Source organism: Corvus hawaiiensis, chromosome 6 (genome assembly GCF_020740725.1).
Source record: "Corvus hawaiiensis isolate bCorHaw1 chromosome 6, bCorHaw1.pri.cur, whole genome shotgun sequence".
Classification (NCBI taxonomy): domain Eukaryota; kingdom Metazoa; phylum Chordata; class Aves; order Passeriformes; family Corvidae; genus Corvus; species Corvus hawaiiensis.
The window spans coordinates 50,858,211-50,873,857 of record NC_063218.1 but is presented as its reverse complement, the minus strand read 5'-3'; the positions used below and the strand labels follow the sequence as shown (position 1 = coordinate 50,873,857).

The 15,647-nt window shown below is 39.2% G+C and overlaps 1 protein-coding gene across 8 annotated transcripts in view; it reads right to left on the bottom strand.

Annotated features, from left to right (window-relative positions):
- PLEKHA7 (pleckstrin homology domain containing A7) overlaps window positions 1-15,647 on the bottom strand; it is a 151,455-nt gene that overhangs the window by 87,373 nt on the left and 48,435 nt on the right. The window contains exon 1 of one of the 8 annotated variants that reach the window (XM_048305602.1): window positions 10,133-10,493. The exons of the other annotated variants lie outside the window; for them this stretch is intronic. Within the exon in view, the coding sequence (XP_048161559.1) occupies window positions 10,133-10,203 (71 nt within the window). The 5' untranslated portion in view covers window positions 10,204-10,493. Of the gene's footprint in view, window positions 1-10,132; window positions 10,494-15,647 lie in introns of those variants that run through there. 8 annotated transcript variants of the gene reach the window in all.

Below are 15,647 nucleotides of genomic sequence, written 5' to 3'. Positions count from 1 at the left end.
AATTTGGTCTACAGCAGTTTTTCTTTCCACTGTCCAAAAAGGGTATCTTCCTTTGAAAGAACTAGTTCCACCATCCGAACTACACTCCTAAACTTGAACCACAACTGCTTGCACAACACAAGGTGCCTCTGGCTGGGCTCCAGTCAAGGCTGCCAGCATTTCATCAGAGTTCTACGAAGCAAACACACATGCATGGCTTTGATGTGAGACACATGTCCCAACACTTACGGATCTCCACTTCCAAATCAGTGCACTTAACCGTGATCAGCAGATTAACAATGACCGCTCTACCAAGAAAGTTCTGGCTAGTACTCAAGCAGGTCTTAATATGCTATATGTGATGCAAGGAGAAGCTGAACAAACTGTCAAGTCAAATGTGCAGCATGAGGATATTCACAACTGGAAAAACAACCAAGGAATAGGCAATAGTTTAAAAATAACACAGCAGAGAATAGATTCATGTATTGGGACACAACTACTTAACAGAACGAATTAGGCACCCAGCATTGCTTCAGAGAACTTCAGCCCAAACTCTTACTGCAGTTCCTAACCCACCCAATACTCAAGTAAAGAATAAACGCTGCCATTGACTCTGCATCTGTAAAGCTTTCAACTTCTAAAACTTCAGAGTCATAATAAAAAAACAGATTTTGGGAGTATGTTTGTGAACTTTTACAAACCACACTTTACCCTAGTTTAAACTGAAACTGGAAAGAGTAGAGAATATTTTAGAATACTATTTTAATATACATTAATACTGATAAAGTATACAGGAAGTTTCTTTCAAATCACTGCAGTAAGTAGAGTATGCAAACTTCGAAAGAACAGACATTCAATGTCTTCGTTATTAGGAAAATTTAGGTTTTAAAACATGTAAAATTATGACATTTAAGCAATTGAGGTTTTCAGAACAGCTTGTACTTTAAAATAAGGGGCTTATCTTCAGGAGCTGTTAGCATCTGAAATACAGCAAACCATGACCCAGCAGGGTGAGAGTGGGCAGAAAAGAATACAGAGAGAAAGCACAGTGGAGTGAAATCAAGACCCATGGTGCAAAGCAATAGAAAAGTTTACATTACCAAATCCACTGCACATTTGCCTAGTGTTTTCAGCACATTCAGGCCCAGCAGACAGTAGCAATAAATCCATAAAAGAAAAACACTTCTGCCAGGGAGCATAAAAGACTCTTAGGAGGCATTAATAGATCCATGCTGCTTGTCTTTAATTGTAACAATTCTGAATTGTGAAGTGAGATTTTAGTATAACAAGTTGACACAGGCCACATACTAAATATTCTGCGTTTTATCCATCTATGGTAACACAGGGCAGGAAGAAAACAAACCTGCCTTTAAGGTTTCCACATGAATAGTCAAAATTGGAATGAAAAATTGATTCTATCTTTCCCCATCCAAAAGCTATACCAACACTTCCTACTGTTCTTCAGAGATACAGAACAGCTGAGAAAAGCTGGAGTTAAAACACCAGAAGTACCTGGTGGACACACATGAAAATCATTCTAAGTAAAACTCAGTTGATTTGCAATACAAATACATTTTTCTAATCAATACACACATGCTGACTTTTCATTAGTGGGAACAATCCACAGCAGAAAAACTCTGGTGAACAGTGTTTCTGGATCTGTGAAATCACCTCAAACCTCACCCTCCCCAACAGAAGACAAAGGCACCATTAAAAGACTCCACAATTATGGGTAATGTCCTAAGTTTGTCTTTTACTTCCCTTCTTCCCTTCAGGCAACCTTTTTTGTTTTTTAAGAGCAATGGAAAAGACCAAACAGCTGTAGGAAAATGAAGGAAAACACTCCAGCTTTTACCTGAAAGAGGACAGGAAGAGGGAATGGAAAACAGTAAAAGCCAAAAAAAGCTGGGAAAGACCAGAAAATTACATTTTTCAGAACTGTAATAAATGAATAACCAACAGTTACGAATTCTCCAAACCAGGATTTCAAATCCAGAAATCTTACCTGGTAAACAGCACACAAGCATAAAGCAAGTAATTTTTATTACATCCACTTCTGAATAGACTTAAGCAGAGGGAGTAACCTGGTAAAAAACCAGAGTGGGGACAGAGCTAATGACATGTCTTAAAGCAAGAAAGACAAGCTTGAACTTGATGCAGTTTAACAGGAGAGCCAAGAAACGGATTTTTCAAACGGATGATGCAGTTAAAGCAGTAGGTAAAATGTGGATTACTTAGACAGGAATAGGGAAGAGGAGGGGAAGTGCTACACAGCTCCAAGAATTTTGCAGCAGCCCTGCAGACAGACAAGGCCTCTAACAGGAGGCTCTGCAAAGCCAAAGGGAAGATGGGCAGGTCTTCAACACTAATTGGGAAAGGGGCAGCAAAGTGCGGGCAGAGTTGAAACTTGAAGAGTGAAAGAACAGAGCAGAGATGCTATCCCACTGCCGGAGAGGGCAGTAGCCACAGAGAAGAGAGAACTAATGCCAGTAATGTCACAGCAAGCAAAGCTTAAGGGTACAACACCCAAGAGTTTCCAAGGAAAGAGAATAACATGCAACAATGTCTGAAAATGACACAGGTATTAATTTCTGAGAAAGTGCTCCACAGGATCAGATTTGTCACTCGGAGCAGGTCATAGCCCAGACAGACATACAAGGGAAGCAGCATCCTCATGTAGTGCCCTGGCACACTCCCCACATGAGCTCATAATCTCAGCCATTACAGTCCTCTCCATTGTAATTGTCTGCTTCAGCAGATGATTATTCCTCACCCAAAGTCGTGAGTGAATGAAACCTCTTGCAGGAGCTGAAAACCTGATGTAAATTTTGAAAAGGCGAGCACCATCAGCATTATCTGCATTGCAGTCATCTCAGCAGCACAGAGGAATTTACACATCAACAGGACCAACCGTCTGCTTAAATAAGTGTCTTATTTAAGATGACTCTCCTCACTCAGCATGTGAGAAAAAAGTAGTCTGGTTTTTTGCAAAAAGTCTAAAAATGGAGTATATAAGCATCCATTTACTAAGCGCTCAAATTTATGCTCCTTTTCTGCAGGAAGATGTCCTCCAAATGAATTGCAGGACTCATGAAACTGGATTAGCAATGTCATAAATCACACACCTGCCAAAATAACAGCATAAAAAGTGAGACTAAATATAACTACATCTGGTTTGAATAGATACAATCTATATTTAACAATTTGTTATAACTCAAATATTAGCAGACACTTATTCAAATACCAGCATAAATCACAGCATTAGTTTTAATTTTCCTATAGTTAATTGTTTTAAAAACAACTTTTAAGCTTTTGCAATGCCCTCACTTATGATTTAGTAAGTTTTGTATTTGCATAAAGAAGAAGCTTGCAAATTTATGCTTCACAAACATTCTGCCAGTGCTTCAACTATTTTCCTCTAGACCAAATTGTAACAAATTCCTAGCCTACATTTCTCAAATTACCAATTAAATGCTTCACAAACCAGGACCATTTCTAGGACCATCCTTTAAACTGCAGGATGTAATAAAAGCCAAAGTTTCCTTCATGTAGACTGGAAAGAACAGTATTTCTCTACAGGCTGAATTTCTAAGATTCAAACATAGTTTGATATTTATCTTCAAACCCACTGTATTAAGAGCCTAAACTCACACTGTTACAGGGCGATTTTGTGAGCTACATTTTACTGCATAACCTGGACTCTTCTGAACACTCCAAGTAAATCGCAGAAAACCGTCAGACACATCCCCATAAGGACCTTAAAAAAGGAACCAAGAGGTATCCAAGCACCTTCACCTCCAAAAGGATCAGAGTGTAAATCCTGGGAAGCACAGTTCTAAGCGAAGATCTGTGATAATTCATTAACTTAATGCTGTAAGTAGATCAGTCAGTTGTTGAGGCAGAAATGGAAACAGAAAGAAGAGCCAAACAGAATTCAGAACCATCATCATTCACAAAGTCAGCGTACATTTATATCAAGAGAGACAAAATTTTGTTTCAGAACACACAGTCAAATTTCCACAAAACAACAGAAATAATGCATAATGTTCCAAAAATAAAGGAACAAACCACCACTTCATGCTGAAGTGCTCAGAATAGAGAGTACAAAATATTTTACGTCTGAACCTCTAGTTAGGCTAGACTTTTTCCTTTTTTCATAATGAATAATGTGTTAGAAAACAGCAGTGAAGAAGAAAGCCACACAGAACTTGCTGTAACTGGTTCCGCCACCCAAATATCAATGTCATTAGAAGAACTACAGTTACATTTCTGTGAATAAGAGCCTGAAATACCAGAAAGCACAAAGCAAACAGGAAGAAATATTAAAAGTTTCAGTCAGAATTAATTAGAAACGTAAGTAGTCCACATCAGAGGTACTGCTTTGCACCATATGCAGTTTATACTTTTACCTCCTTTTAAGGACTCTTAATAGATAACATTATCATAATGCTCACATTTTTCCTCAGAGTTTCCTCTTTCGTGACAGAATGATTTATAATGAATGGTTGCAATCAGCCACCCGTTCATCTGATTACACCCTTTCCAGCAAGTGTAACCCGAGCCACACTGGGACTGTGAACAGAGAGACCTGAGGAACCCCAAGTGACACAGATGCCTAAAGAAGGCAATACCCAGTGGAACTGAAGAGAGGTGAAACAAGCCCTGCATCACTGCCAACAGTTTCACAAGAGCTCAGTTTTTAACCTGAGGCAGCATCAGCACACACAGCTCCATAGCTGGTCCTGCAGGTCACCAAGGAGCCTCGTGCAGGATTGTGTCCATCTCCCAGTCACTCACACATCGTAGCTTTTCATTTCCAATTCATATGGGACAAAATAGGGGAGAGGAAAAAAAATGAATAAACAGAGAGAGGAAAAAAGGGGGACCGGCAGGAGAGCAAGAGGTAAGAGATCAGAAGAGCAAAGAGATTTGCCATATCAGAGGCATTTTGTAAGAGATGTGTTCCTACCAGCTCCACTTTTCCAAGGAAGCAACTGAGGAAAGTCGTGCAACACCACGAGGAACCGCAGCACCAGCCCACCCCCTGAATCAACATCCCTCACCACTTCATGCTTCTGTCTTCTGGACAGAAGCTACAGATGATGACCTTGAAACCTGTCTCATCTTTAACAGTTTTCCTATGGTTTTGTCTTCTCAAAGAGCACCTCGTACTTAAGATTTATTCCCTGCAAGCTAAACTCTTTTTTCAAGCCCAATCTTGCTTAATGAGTTACTTTTTATTATGGGAAGCTTTTTTATGCGTTGTTTGTTCTGTCAAGCCCAAATAACTGCTGACATTCTAATCATGAGGCCCCTTAGAAAAAAAAAGTCTTTTACTTAAAAGCAATCTTTTCATTTGCCTATAAAGCAATTATATATATATAATGTTTAAATCATTTTAATATAAAAATAGCCTGCCCACATTTTAAATATTGCAGAGGATAAAATACATAAAACTGTCCTTTTCAGATTTTAATCATTCCCGCTCTTACTTAAATCTGAATTTAACATATTCCTACACCACCAGCTTTCTTTAATAGTTCTTCCCAAACCCTGAAGAAGGAGTTATCCTTCTAAAAACTAGAGACCAACCTCCCTTTCCTAACATGAAAGCTACATTTTGTTGTAGCCGTATATAAAAATCAAATTCTGTGAGGAAACAGTTTCTAAGGCCCACTTGAATTTAGCGTACCATGTTCTTGCATGTATTTTGTCCATTTAGTCAAAAACTCTGCCCTCCCCTTTCTCCTCCTCTTCTCCCTACAGAGGAAAGGCAATAGCTCTGAACCAACAAAGAACATAAAATACAGGAAGTTTTGCTCAACTGATTTAGTTATTCCAAGAAAAATGCAACTGTAAATCCCCGTCATACACATGGCTGCTGCTGAATATTCAGAACAGCAGTATTAAATAGCTACCCAGGACTTTCCCTAACACTAACAAACAAGCAAATATTGTAATATAATTTTTGTTCTTCTTGATTACAATCTGCCTGGGCACATTATTTCTCAAAAGGTTTTAATTTAGGTAAACTTGTCAAATTATGCTACAAACAAAACTGAGTAAATTTGTTTCTTTAAAAGCATTCAGTGTCTTTTAACACTGCACACCATGGAAGTCATCAAGATTTATTCCTCTGTCTACAATACAGCACCTTTCTTTTTTCTTTTTTTTTTAATTTAAGAAATGGATTCTAGTAAAAGGCAACATTTGAAGTGGGCAGTGGCTCCCTCTTTAGAAGAAAAGCAGTGGCTTAATGCTGCAAAATCTCTTCCCTTTCCACAGATAAGCCATGCCCATTTGTTGCTTAGTTTCAGTTATAGTAGCTTACTTAGGCTACTGCTATGACTGGACAGAATTTGCATTAACTGCATTCAGAATCAACTGCACAGGTACAATTGACTCATCTTGAATTCATAAAATTGCAAGTTTTCACTATCAACAACTGGATAGGTATGTTTTCCCCCTTTTCTTTATTAGCAGACAGAAAAGGTACAATAGCATGTGCGATTCCAAGGATGTCTTGATCTGAACAACAGACTTTTGTTGTGAACATGGTTTCCATCGACCTCACTAGAAGAAGAAATTCCAGTACTACAAAGCGATGCAGAAGGTTCTGATATTGGTTAGGACAAAGGGGAATCTTCTTATGAAGGGTATCACAGTCCACCAGCAAAACTCCAATTACATCACAAAAACACCAGTAATTGCTCCACAGCTGAGACACGGTTGGGTTTTGTATTATACCACATCTCCCTGTGAGGAAAGAGGTCTAACTCCTCCTACTCAAAACTACGTTTGAACATACATTTGTGAGGCAAACAAAAAAAAAAAAACCTACTGTTTTCTAAAATGGCTGCAATCTGCTGATATCCCAGTGGAGCTGAGAGCTCTGGCTTCCCCCATAAAACATGTCTACGATACTAGACATCTTCTCTTTGCCAAAGAAATACTCACAAGACTATGCTCTTCTTGTCTAGCAGCCTAAAGCAATGAGAGATAGCAAATGTTCTTACAATAAACAGCTCTTGCTATACCAGGGTAACTGGGAGAAAGATGTGAGTACAGCCTTTGTTCTTAATCTCTACTGATTAAGTTTATGAAAATCAAACATGGTAAGACTATTTTGAAAGACTTTTGAACAGACTTCCTTCTACACCATATGATATACAAAGAAAACCCAACATTACACCATGAAGCAGGTGAAAAATGCAAGCTACTAGGCTGATGCCATACTAGCCAGAGGGATGGAAGGTTTACGTGGGAGCTTACTTTGGCCACCATTTAAAGTTTAACAACAAATTCTACATTTGCTGCCACCTGTCTCGAAGCAGATGAATTAGAGATGGTCATATTTTCTCCAAATATATACCAAAGCTGCAAAAGAACAAATATGATAAATTACCCCAAGTGTTTTTCAATCATGTGGAGCATTTCCTACAACTAATATCAGATCTCTTGTCATGCCCTTATAAAAGGAAAAAGGAGGTATTTTTTATCACACTCAAAATAAATTATATTAATCTCTAAATTCTGTTCAAATATGGAAAGCTCCCAGGAAACACCAACTCTGCATTGCATAGGTACCAAAAATGAATTACAATATGGCTCAAAAAAAACAGAGTCCCTGAGTTGAACTCCTGATTTATGCAATGCCATAATCCACAGCCAACCAAGAGGCCATGCCACCCCGAGTGACCCAGTTTTGGAGACAGCATCTTGGTCATCTCCAAGATAAACAGTGCCCTGAGCAATCTTAGAAAACCATAAATGAACAAAACACTGACTATGCATTCCTCCAGAACAGGCTACTATCAATACTCCAGACCGTATTTCCACAAAAATATTATTCCAAAACTATTTTTCTTTATGCTTAAGAGAAAGCACAACCCATTTGTAACAGCAGGCAACTCCAATGACAACTCTGATCTGTGGAAAATTAGTTTTATCTACAAAAAAAGGACAAAAAGCTTCCTGAAGAGAGAGCTTTTCCAGAACTCTGTTCAGGACTTCTATGCCATCCTAATAGCAAGCCACAGTAGATTTAATGGCTCTGTCAATATACAAGTTCAGCATAATGTATACTATCCACAGAGATCACACACCAATCATGATCACAAACCAATTATGATAAACAGTAGTCCCACTGCCTGTTTATTTTACTGGAAAAGTTCACTAACCAGAGTATGACAACTAGAGTGCAATGGAGACTCTAATTCAGCTCTGTCTCTGTAAGGTACATTAATCCCCAAGCAAAAATGGATGTATGTTACTATTCTGAAAGAAAAATTCTGCACTGAGGATGAGCTCTAAAAGGACTGCAGGAATACTAATTTTACATTTTACAGTTATCAGTGGTTGCAGACAATGTAAGGAATTTCTCTTTTTAGGTACTAAAACAGAGTTGCAAAGTCAGAATGACTTAGTCATTAAAGGAAGTTAAGTCCACCCAATTTTACATCTATAAAATAAGGAGCTTAATAAGCTCAGTTGCATATAACAGAAACTAATTATCTTATCTGAAAATTATTAAACACATACTTCACTGAAATGCTGAATAACTATTTAAAAACATATAAGAAACAGAAAGGAGAGAATTAAAACCGAAATGCAGATAAGCAACTGGGATCCAAAAGTTCAGGAACTTTAATCTATCTCTTTTCATAACAGAGGACTTGGAACCCTCTCATGAGACCTTTGTTCTTGTCCAGAAGGTCACTGGGGAAACTTGGGAGTTGGGTTGTGGCTCTTGATGTTCTGATCTTAAGGAGCAGGAAAGCTGTGAGTTTGACTAAGCACCTAACACACAGGTAAGAAGAGAAGGTTTTCACATCAGCTGCCATTTACTGAATTTCTCTAGTCTAATTTCCAGCTTATTCGTGCCTATTATCACAAAAAATGGCCAGGAAAAAAACGAAAAGAAAAATGAGAGAAAGGTTACTAGACTTCAGCATCCTCTAAAGTCAGGCCAAAGGACAACCAGCCATGAGGAGTCACTGTGGTTGACCTCTCAAGAGCTAACTCTGGGTTCAATAAAACCTTACTGGTACCCTTGAGCAGACAGTCCTACAGGGATACAAATATGTAAATTTTTTTCAAGAAACACCAAAAAAGTGTTTAAATGAACATTGTACAGAATCACTCGTGTTTCTACTCACAAGTGACCATCACAGTAGCCTGCTGAAACTAACCCATACCACTCTCTATGCTGTAGTTTATGGAGACTGCCAGATTCATTCTCCAGATCTGAGTATGTTAATAATTAACTTACTCTCTTATCCTTCTTTTCATATGTCTTACTAAAAGATGAGTAATAGCACAAAACTCCTAACTCCCATTTTCCCCTCCCTCTGTTATTGTTGCAGGGACTTCAGATTTAGACAATTAACAGAGATTACATTCCTGTATTAAGGTGTGCCAGAAACCTGAGTTCTTTCAGCCACAGAAGTACTGTAACACATTCCCTCTAATTATTATGCAATATTACAGTCTTCTACAGCAGGAAGAGTAATTTCATGGTTAGAATCCAGCCCATTCACTAGAAAACTGTTATACAGCACTTTCAGAAGGAAGGATTATTAATAAAACAGGACTGTTGAGTCAAAGAGATAAAATAAGAAGCTCGTACAATTTAGCTTTACCACAACACTGGTATTTATCACCTTTTCACACATGCACATTTTGTGTGAATTGTCTTAGAAGCAAAATGTCAGTAAGTACTTTGGTTTATTTACCTAACGTAATTATACATGAAAAGACTTTAAATCATTAATGTTTTAGAAATCTGTGTAATTTCCTTTTCTCAACACTGTAGATATCTGGTTCCCAATAAATGACAGCAGTATCTGAATACATAACTCACTTTAAAAAATCTCCAAGGTTACAACTTCATTTTTCCAGTTAGAAAAACTCTGAAAATATTTAGTACATTTAGAAATAAAAAATATTTGCTTTAAATAAACGTGAACTTAACTATAAGGTCAGGCATATAGCATTCTAAAATTACATTTATGGTTTTCAGCTTCTTAACTCTCCAATTTCGTAATTCTTTTCCGAGAACAAAGCAAAGGGAAAAAAGATCAGTTAACACAATAATCATGCTACAGATCTATATGCAACTGCATTAGAAGGTAAAACTTAAAACATGATATACCTGCATGACACCTGGTAGAATGGATATCCTGGTAGAGGAAGAGAGTTTGAAAATCCAGACTGGCTCGACATTGCCTTCAGGTGTTGTATCCACTTAAATCTCTTCTATATTCCATATGTTAATTCCTGACTAAAAAAATATGTACGTACGTATCCATCTGTACCTTTGCTCAGAGCTAACTAAAAAGAAACCAAGTGCACATTCGAAGGTCTCGAGGATTCTGCCTGCGTTTCAAACTGCTTCCTCAGTAGTGAAATTCCTAAAAGCCAACACCCTCATGACATCACATACTACAAAATCATAAACACACAATTGTCTCAGAGAGGCAAGGACAGCCCGTCGGTTTTGACTCGACAGAGAGCCCTGCACCGCATTCTTCTTGCAAACACAGTGCCTTTCAGGCAGAGACCTGCTGCCTGGAACAGCAGCCCTGCTCTGGCAGGCAGCCAGCAACCAGCACAACTTATTGCCAATGCCGCAAATCCCTCCGATCGGCTAATGAAGAGCCACACTGCAGGTGAAGCATCGTTTCAGCCGTTCACAAGAATTTCCTTCCGAATGCACAAGATCCATGACCTTGAACTCTGTGACAAAAACGTCATCTAAACATTTCAGTTAACTGCACACTGCATACTATTGTTTTATAAGATCAGATTGCATTGCACACCACGGTAGCATGAAAAATCATAGTGAGCTTCCCCAGCTAAAGAAGAATCCTCTAATGCTACACCCCCAACTATGGGAAAAGCAGGAGGGAAGGATAGGAGATGGAATCTTAAACCACATCATTTAAGCTACTGAATATAAAAATAAAATTATGTGCATGCCTTTCTGCAGTATTTGACTACTGCTTAAATCAAAGAAATATCAAAAGCAAGATTTCTTTTGATATACATACAATGGTAAGTTACATTAAAGTTATTTGGGCATGCCTTCCTCAGGAGAGAAAGAGACTACTCGAAAGCAGGAAGACGTGAATAGTCACAGTATTGCCCAGTGGCATGACTAATGTCAAATAGACTTAAATGATTATCTACCTACACTACTCTTAAGGAAGGTGTACAGTGCCCTCACACATAGATTTCCTTAATTTAAGCAAAATTTTAAATAAAAGATTTTTAAATTATTTCATTACCTATGGTAACTGCACTGGAAGACATTAAAATGTTGAGTTTAATACCTCTACCCCATGGCATACTATTTACTCTCATATTTTAATTCTGTCTCTCAGTTCTGGAAAAAGAATAATCGGTTTTACCTGGTTTATCCAAAGTTTATAATCAACATCTCCATCATAAGAAAAATGGTACAAAACTTTGTCACTATCCTAGGTACCTTTTAAAGTCTGACTTAAAAGACATAGGTCACTGCATAGGGCTCCAATACCTCAAGTCCCATAAAAATGCCAGGATAACAAAGAGAGTACCAAAAAAGAGTCTACCCAGAAAAGTAATTTTTTTTTTTTATTTGCTCAACTGATACGTCCGGAAAAACAAAGAAGCTTCTGGGTACGTCATTTTGCATAAACTTTTATCTCTCTCCTGGCTGCAAAGAAAGAGCATGAAAAGGCAGTTCAAGCACAAATAATGTTGTGGTATTAGCTGAATTTTTAAAAACAGACTTGAAAAATCATCATCTCTCTCATGTCTAGTACGGAGCACTCACTCTGAAACTCACCACTCTCAAAAACCACTTGGGGAACACCAAAAAAACTTGCACGCATGTGATAGGAAGAGAAAACTCTGCTAAACCTGTCCGAGTCCCCTTTGCCTGATCAGGGATGTTAGGATAAGTACTGCTAACTTTCATCCCCACGGCCACAGCTGCAGAGGGACGTGCCACTCATTCCTCTGCACTGCTGTGGTTGGCCCTGAGGAGTTACCTTGTGTGCACACCCCTGAAACACTTGCACTTTTATTCTGTATATTCACTCATCTTTTATTTGGTGTGTTCTCGATGCTGATAATGACAGCATTAGCGCATTTATGCACTAACTCTCATCTCAGAATAACTCTTCCTAGTCCCAGCCGGGATTTAGGATGTTTCCATTGGATTTGCCAGCTGAAGAAGAATGTTAGTGTCAAGTTGGCAGATTACAGGCTTATAAATTAGGAGTCTTAGAGGTTGCCAGTGGCTTGCCATGACATTGTGCAAAAATCACATAGTCCCTTAATGCCTAGCTTATCCACATAATAAGGAAAATACTGCCTGACAGCAAAGGAATGATGTGAGGTTAATTTTTTTTTTTTGTAATTAAGTATTGAAATCCTCTGATTAAAGATTTATGAAGGGATAAAACAGCTGTAGCATTTGAGGGAAAAGATGTGTGGGAATATTCAGAACAGACCTTTCTTTCTTGTCTCCTGCTCCTAGCTCTAACACAACAGAAGCATTATTGCTCTGAAATTTCAATTTAAATACAAAAGCCATTTAAATTTTAAAATATGGTGGAAAGTGCAGTTTTTAAATGGGTGGACTGCATTCCACAGCATTTAAAGATGGGGATAAGTGAGATGACAATAGGCAGACAAAAACTATTTAGGATGATCTTCACAGAAGCAGAATCCTTCACTGGTAGGCACCACACCAGTTCAGTCATTTGGAAAGAGAAAGGGAAAGAATGGCTTAAGACAAAGAAAAAAGGGGAAGAGAAAATCTGGTTAGGACCAAAGAGAAAGCCTCCACACAATGAAACCCAACCCTTAACAAGTTTCCCTTTTATTTTGGTCCACAAGCAGGCTAGGTTACAGAGCACAACTACTTTTGGGATCCAGACCTAACTTGCCAAACACCACCTCCACTGAAAGAGACAAGTGGGTTTCATTCCAACTGCAGTCACGTCTGTTGGAAATTTACTTCCGTGTTTTGGAGCCAACGAGCTCACATAAAAATAACCATCTTAGTATTGTTTGGCACAGCATGCCATGTAACACTTACTACTCTGCTGGAACAAAATTAAACCAAGATAATAAGTTTGAGACACAAATACTGTGTGCTCCAGAATTCACAGTGACCTTAGTACTGAAGGAAGTGACCTGTTGGAGCATTTATTGCTGCTGCTTGAAAAGGTATGAAATACTTAACTGAGATCTAACTGCACTTCAAAAAGCAAGGACAGGCCGAAAGACTGGAGAAGAAAAAGTTCATGACCACTTTCAGGAATTTCAAACATGTAGAATCCTTGGTAAACTAACAGAAAATTTGTTTAAAATCAAGTCAGGCTGAAGAAGAAATACAAACTAACCTCATTACCGGAATCTAAATCAATTTCATCAAGTCTGGAACTGAAAGCAGGCATACTGTAGACAATGATGTGATTGTATATCAAAATGCATATAAAATGTTCAGTATTCATAAAAATAGAATGAAGTGTCACACAGAAATATTGTAACATCAATACCATAAATCAGTAATTTACTGAGATCTAAAGTGTTACATTTGATATTTTCACTGCCTGCTATATTAGTTTACAATAAATTAGACAGTGAATTAGAAAAAAAAAAAAACAAGAAATCCAAGAAAAAATTACATGCAGATTGAAAATAACAGTATTGCTCACAAAGAAAATACTGCAAAGATATTGACTATAATGAGCAGTACTTAGACAACAAAACAGAAAGTCTTCCCCTCCTTTCTGTACGAAACACAAAAATAAAGAAATATTCAACAATACTAAAGAATAATGGCAAATTTGCAACTGAAGAAGGACACTATCACTGGAAATTCAAAACTCATGCAGAGTTAAAGACTAACTGGATATTTATATAGGGAAAAACAAACAAACAAAATTCCCAAAACCCAAACAAACAACCCAGAAGTGGCGGCTGGAAGGAAAGAGGACTTGTAAACAACATCAGTACTTGGGAGAAAAAACCCATGTAAGAAAGCCAACAAAATGTGTCTTTCAAGACTTGAAATCACGTTCTAGGCAGTGGCATGGTTTACTGGGTACGTTTCCAGCCAGCAAGTTGTGGCCTCTACCATGGTGAGGATACAACTCTTGCCTGGCGTGTTCATGACAATGGCCCAGTGTAATCCATTTGCCAGGCTTCACCACACTGGAAACCCAACCACCGCACTTCACTCCAAAGAGGCTTCACTGGTGTGGCTCATTTGATGGCAGCACATGTTTCAAACTGATGGATAACCTGTGTGATGGCCCCCGTGATCAGGTCCACCCCTAGATCACGAGCTCATCTGTATGCTGCATCCCTTCCAAGATGCCCTGATGTTTCATGGGTCCATTGGGCCATATAAACCCTTTCTTTCCCAATCTAGGTCCACCTGAGCTATGCCAATTTTGGCAGCCTTATCTATTTGCTCATTGTTTTGATGCTCCTCAGTGGCACGGCTTCTGGACACAAAGGCATCTACATGAGGTACTTTCAGAGTCATGTTTTCTATCCGTGCAGCAATGTCCTGCCATAATGCAGCAGCCCAGATGGGTTCACTCCTGCGCTGCCAATTGCTTTTCTTCTGCTGCTGCAGCCATCCCCATAGGGCATTAGCCACCATCCAGGAGTCAGCAGAGAGATAAAAGTACGGGCCACTTTTCTCTCTCAGCAATCTCTAGGGCTAGTTGAATAGCTTTCACCTCTGCAAACTGGTTTGATTTGCCTTCCCTTCAGCAGCCTCGATGACTTGTCGTGAGGGACTCCACACAGTTTTCCATCTCCAACAGTTTCCTATCACCCAGCAGGATCCACCAGTAAATAAAGCACAGCTTCTTTCATTTTCTGGTAACTCATTACATGGTGGTGGTTCTTGGGCACAAGTCACCTTCTCAGGCGGTACTCCAAAATCTCTGGCTTCTGGCCAATCCAAAATCTCTTCTTGTGGGGAGAGATAAGATAGATTTGAGCTACAGGCTGTGGGATGTGCCTGCAGAACACCATAGCAGCACAGAGAAGCTTGTCTCTGCCTGACTGTGGGGGGAAGAAATGCCATGTGACAGATGCACTACGAAGAGGAGCCTGCCAGAAGCTGACAGACACCTGAACAGCATGTGATCACCCCCATACAAGGGCATTTAGAAAGTGTGCTGCTGACATGGCAACGTGTGATAGGTCACTTAGTGAAAAACACCATAAGGAAATATTGTGTCTTGAAGAAGTGTATAAAACCAGCTACTTTCTTTGAATAAACATCTCAGTATCCCTGCCAGTCTGAGTCCATGCCTCAGTCATTACATCTGGATCCCTGAATAGCAGAGGAGATCACGGCCAATGGGCTTAACACCTTTAACCTACCTGTACAGCGCTCTGGCGCCCTTTGCTGCCGGGGACCAGGAGAGCAGAGAGAATGTCTGGACCTTGTTTGCTGAGAACAGCCTGTCCCACCAGGCCCTGGTGGCTGTACTGCATCACTTTGTGCATGTGGGCCAGCACAAAAGAGCAAACACACAGCAGAGCATGTTCAGTCTGCATGCGGCTGGGCTGTACCTCCTGCTGCTGGAGATCCCAGGCAGCACAGTCAGCCAGGTGTTCCATCAAGTGATGCTTGATAAATGTCTTCA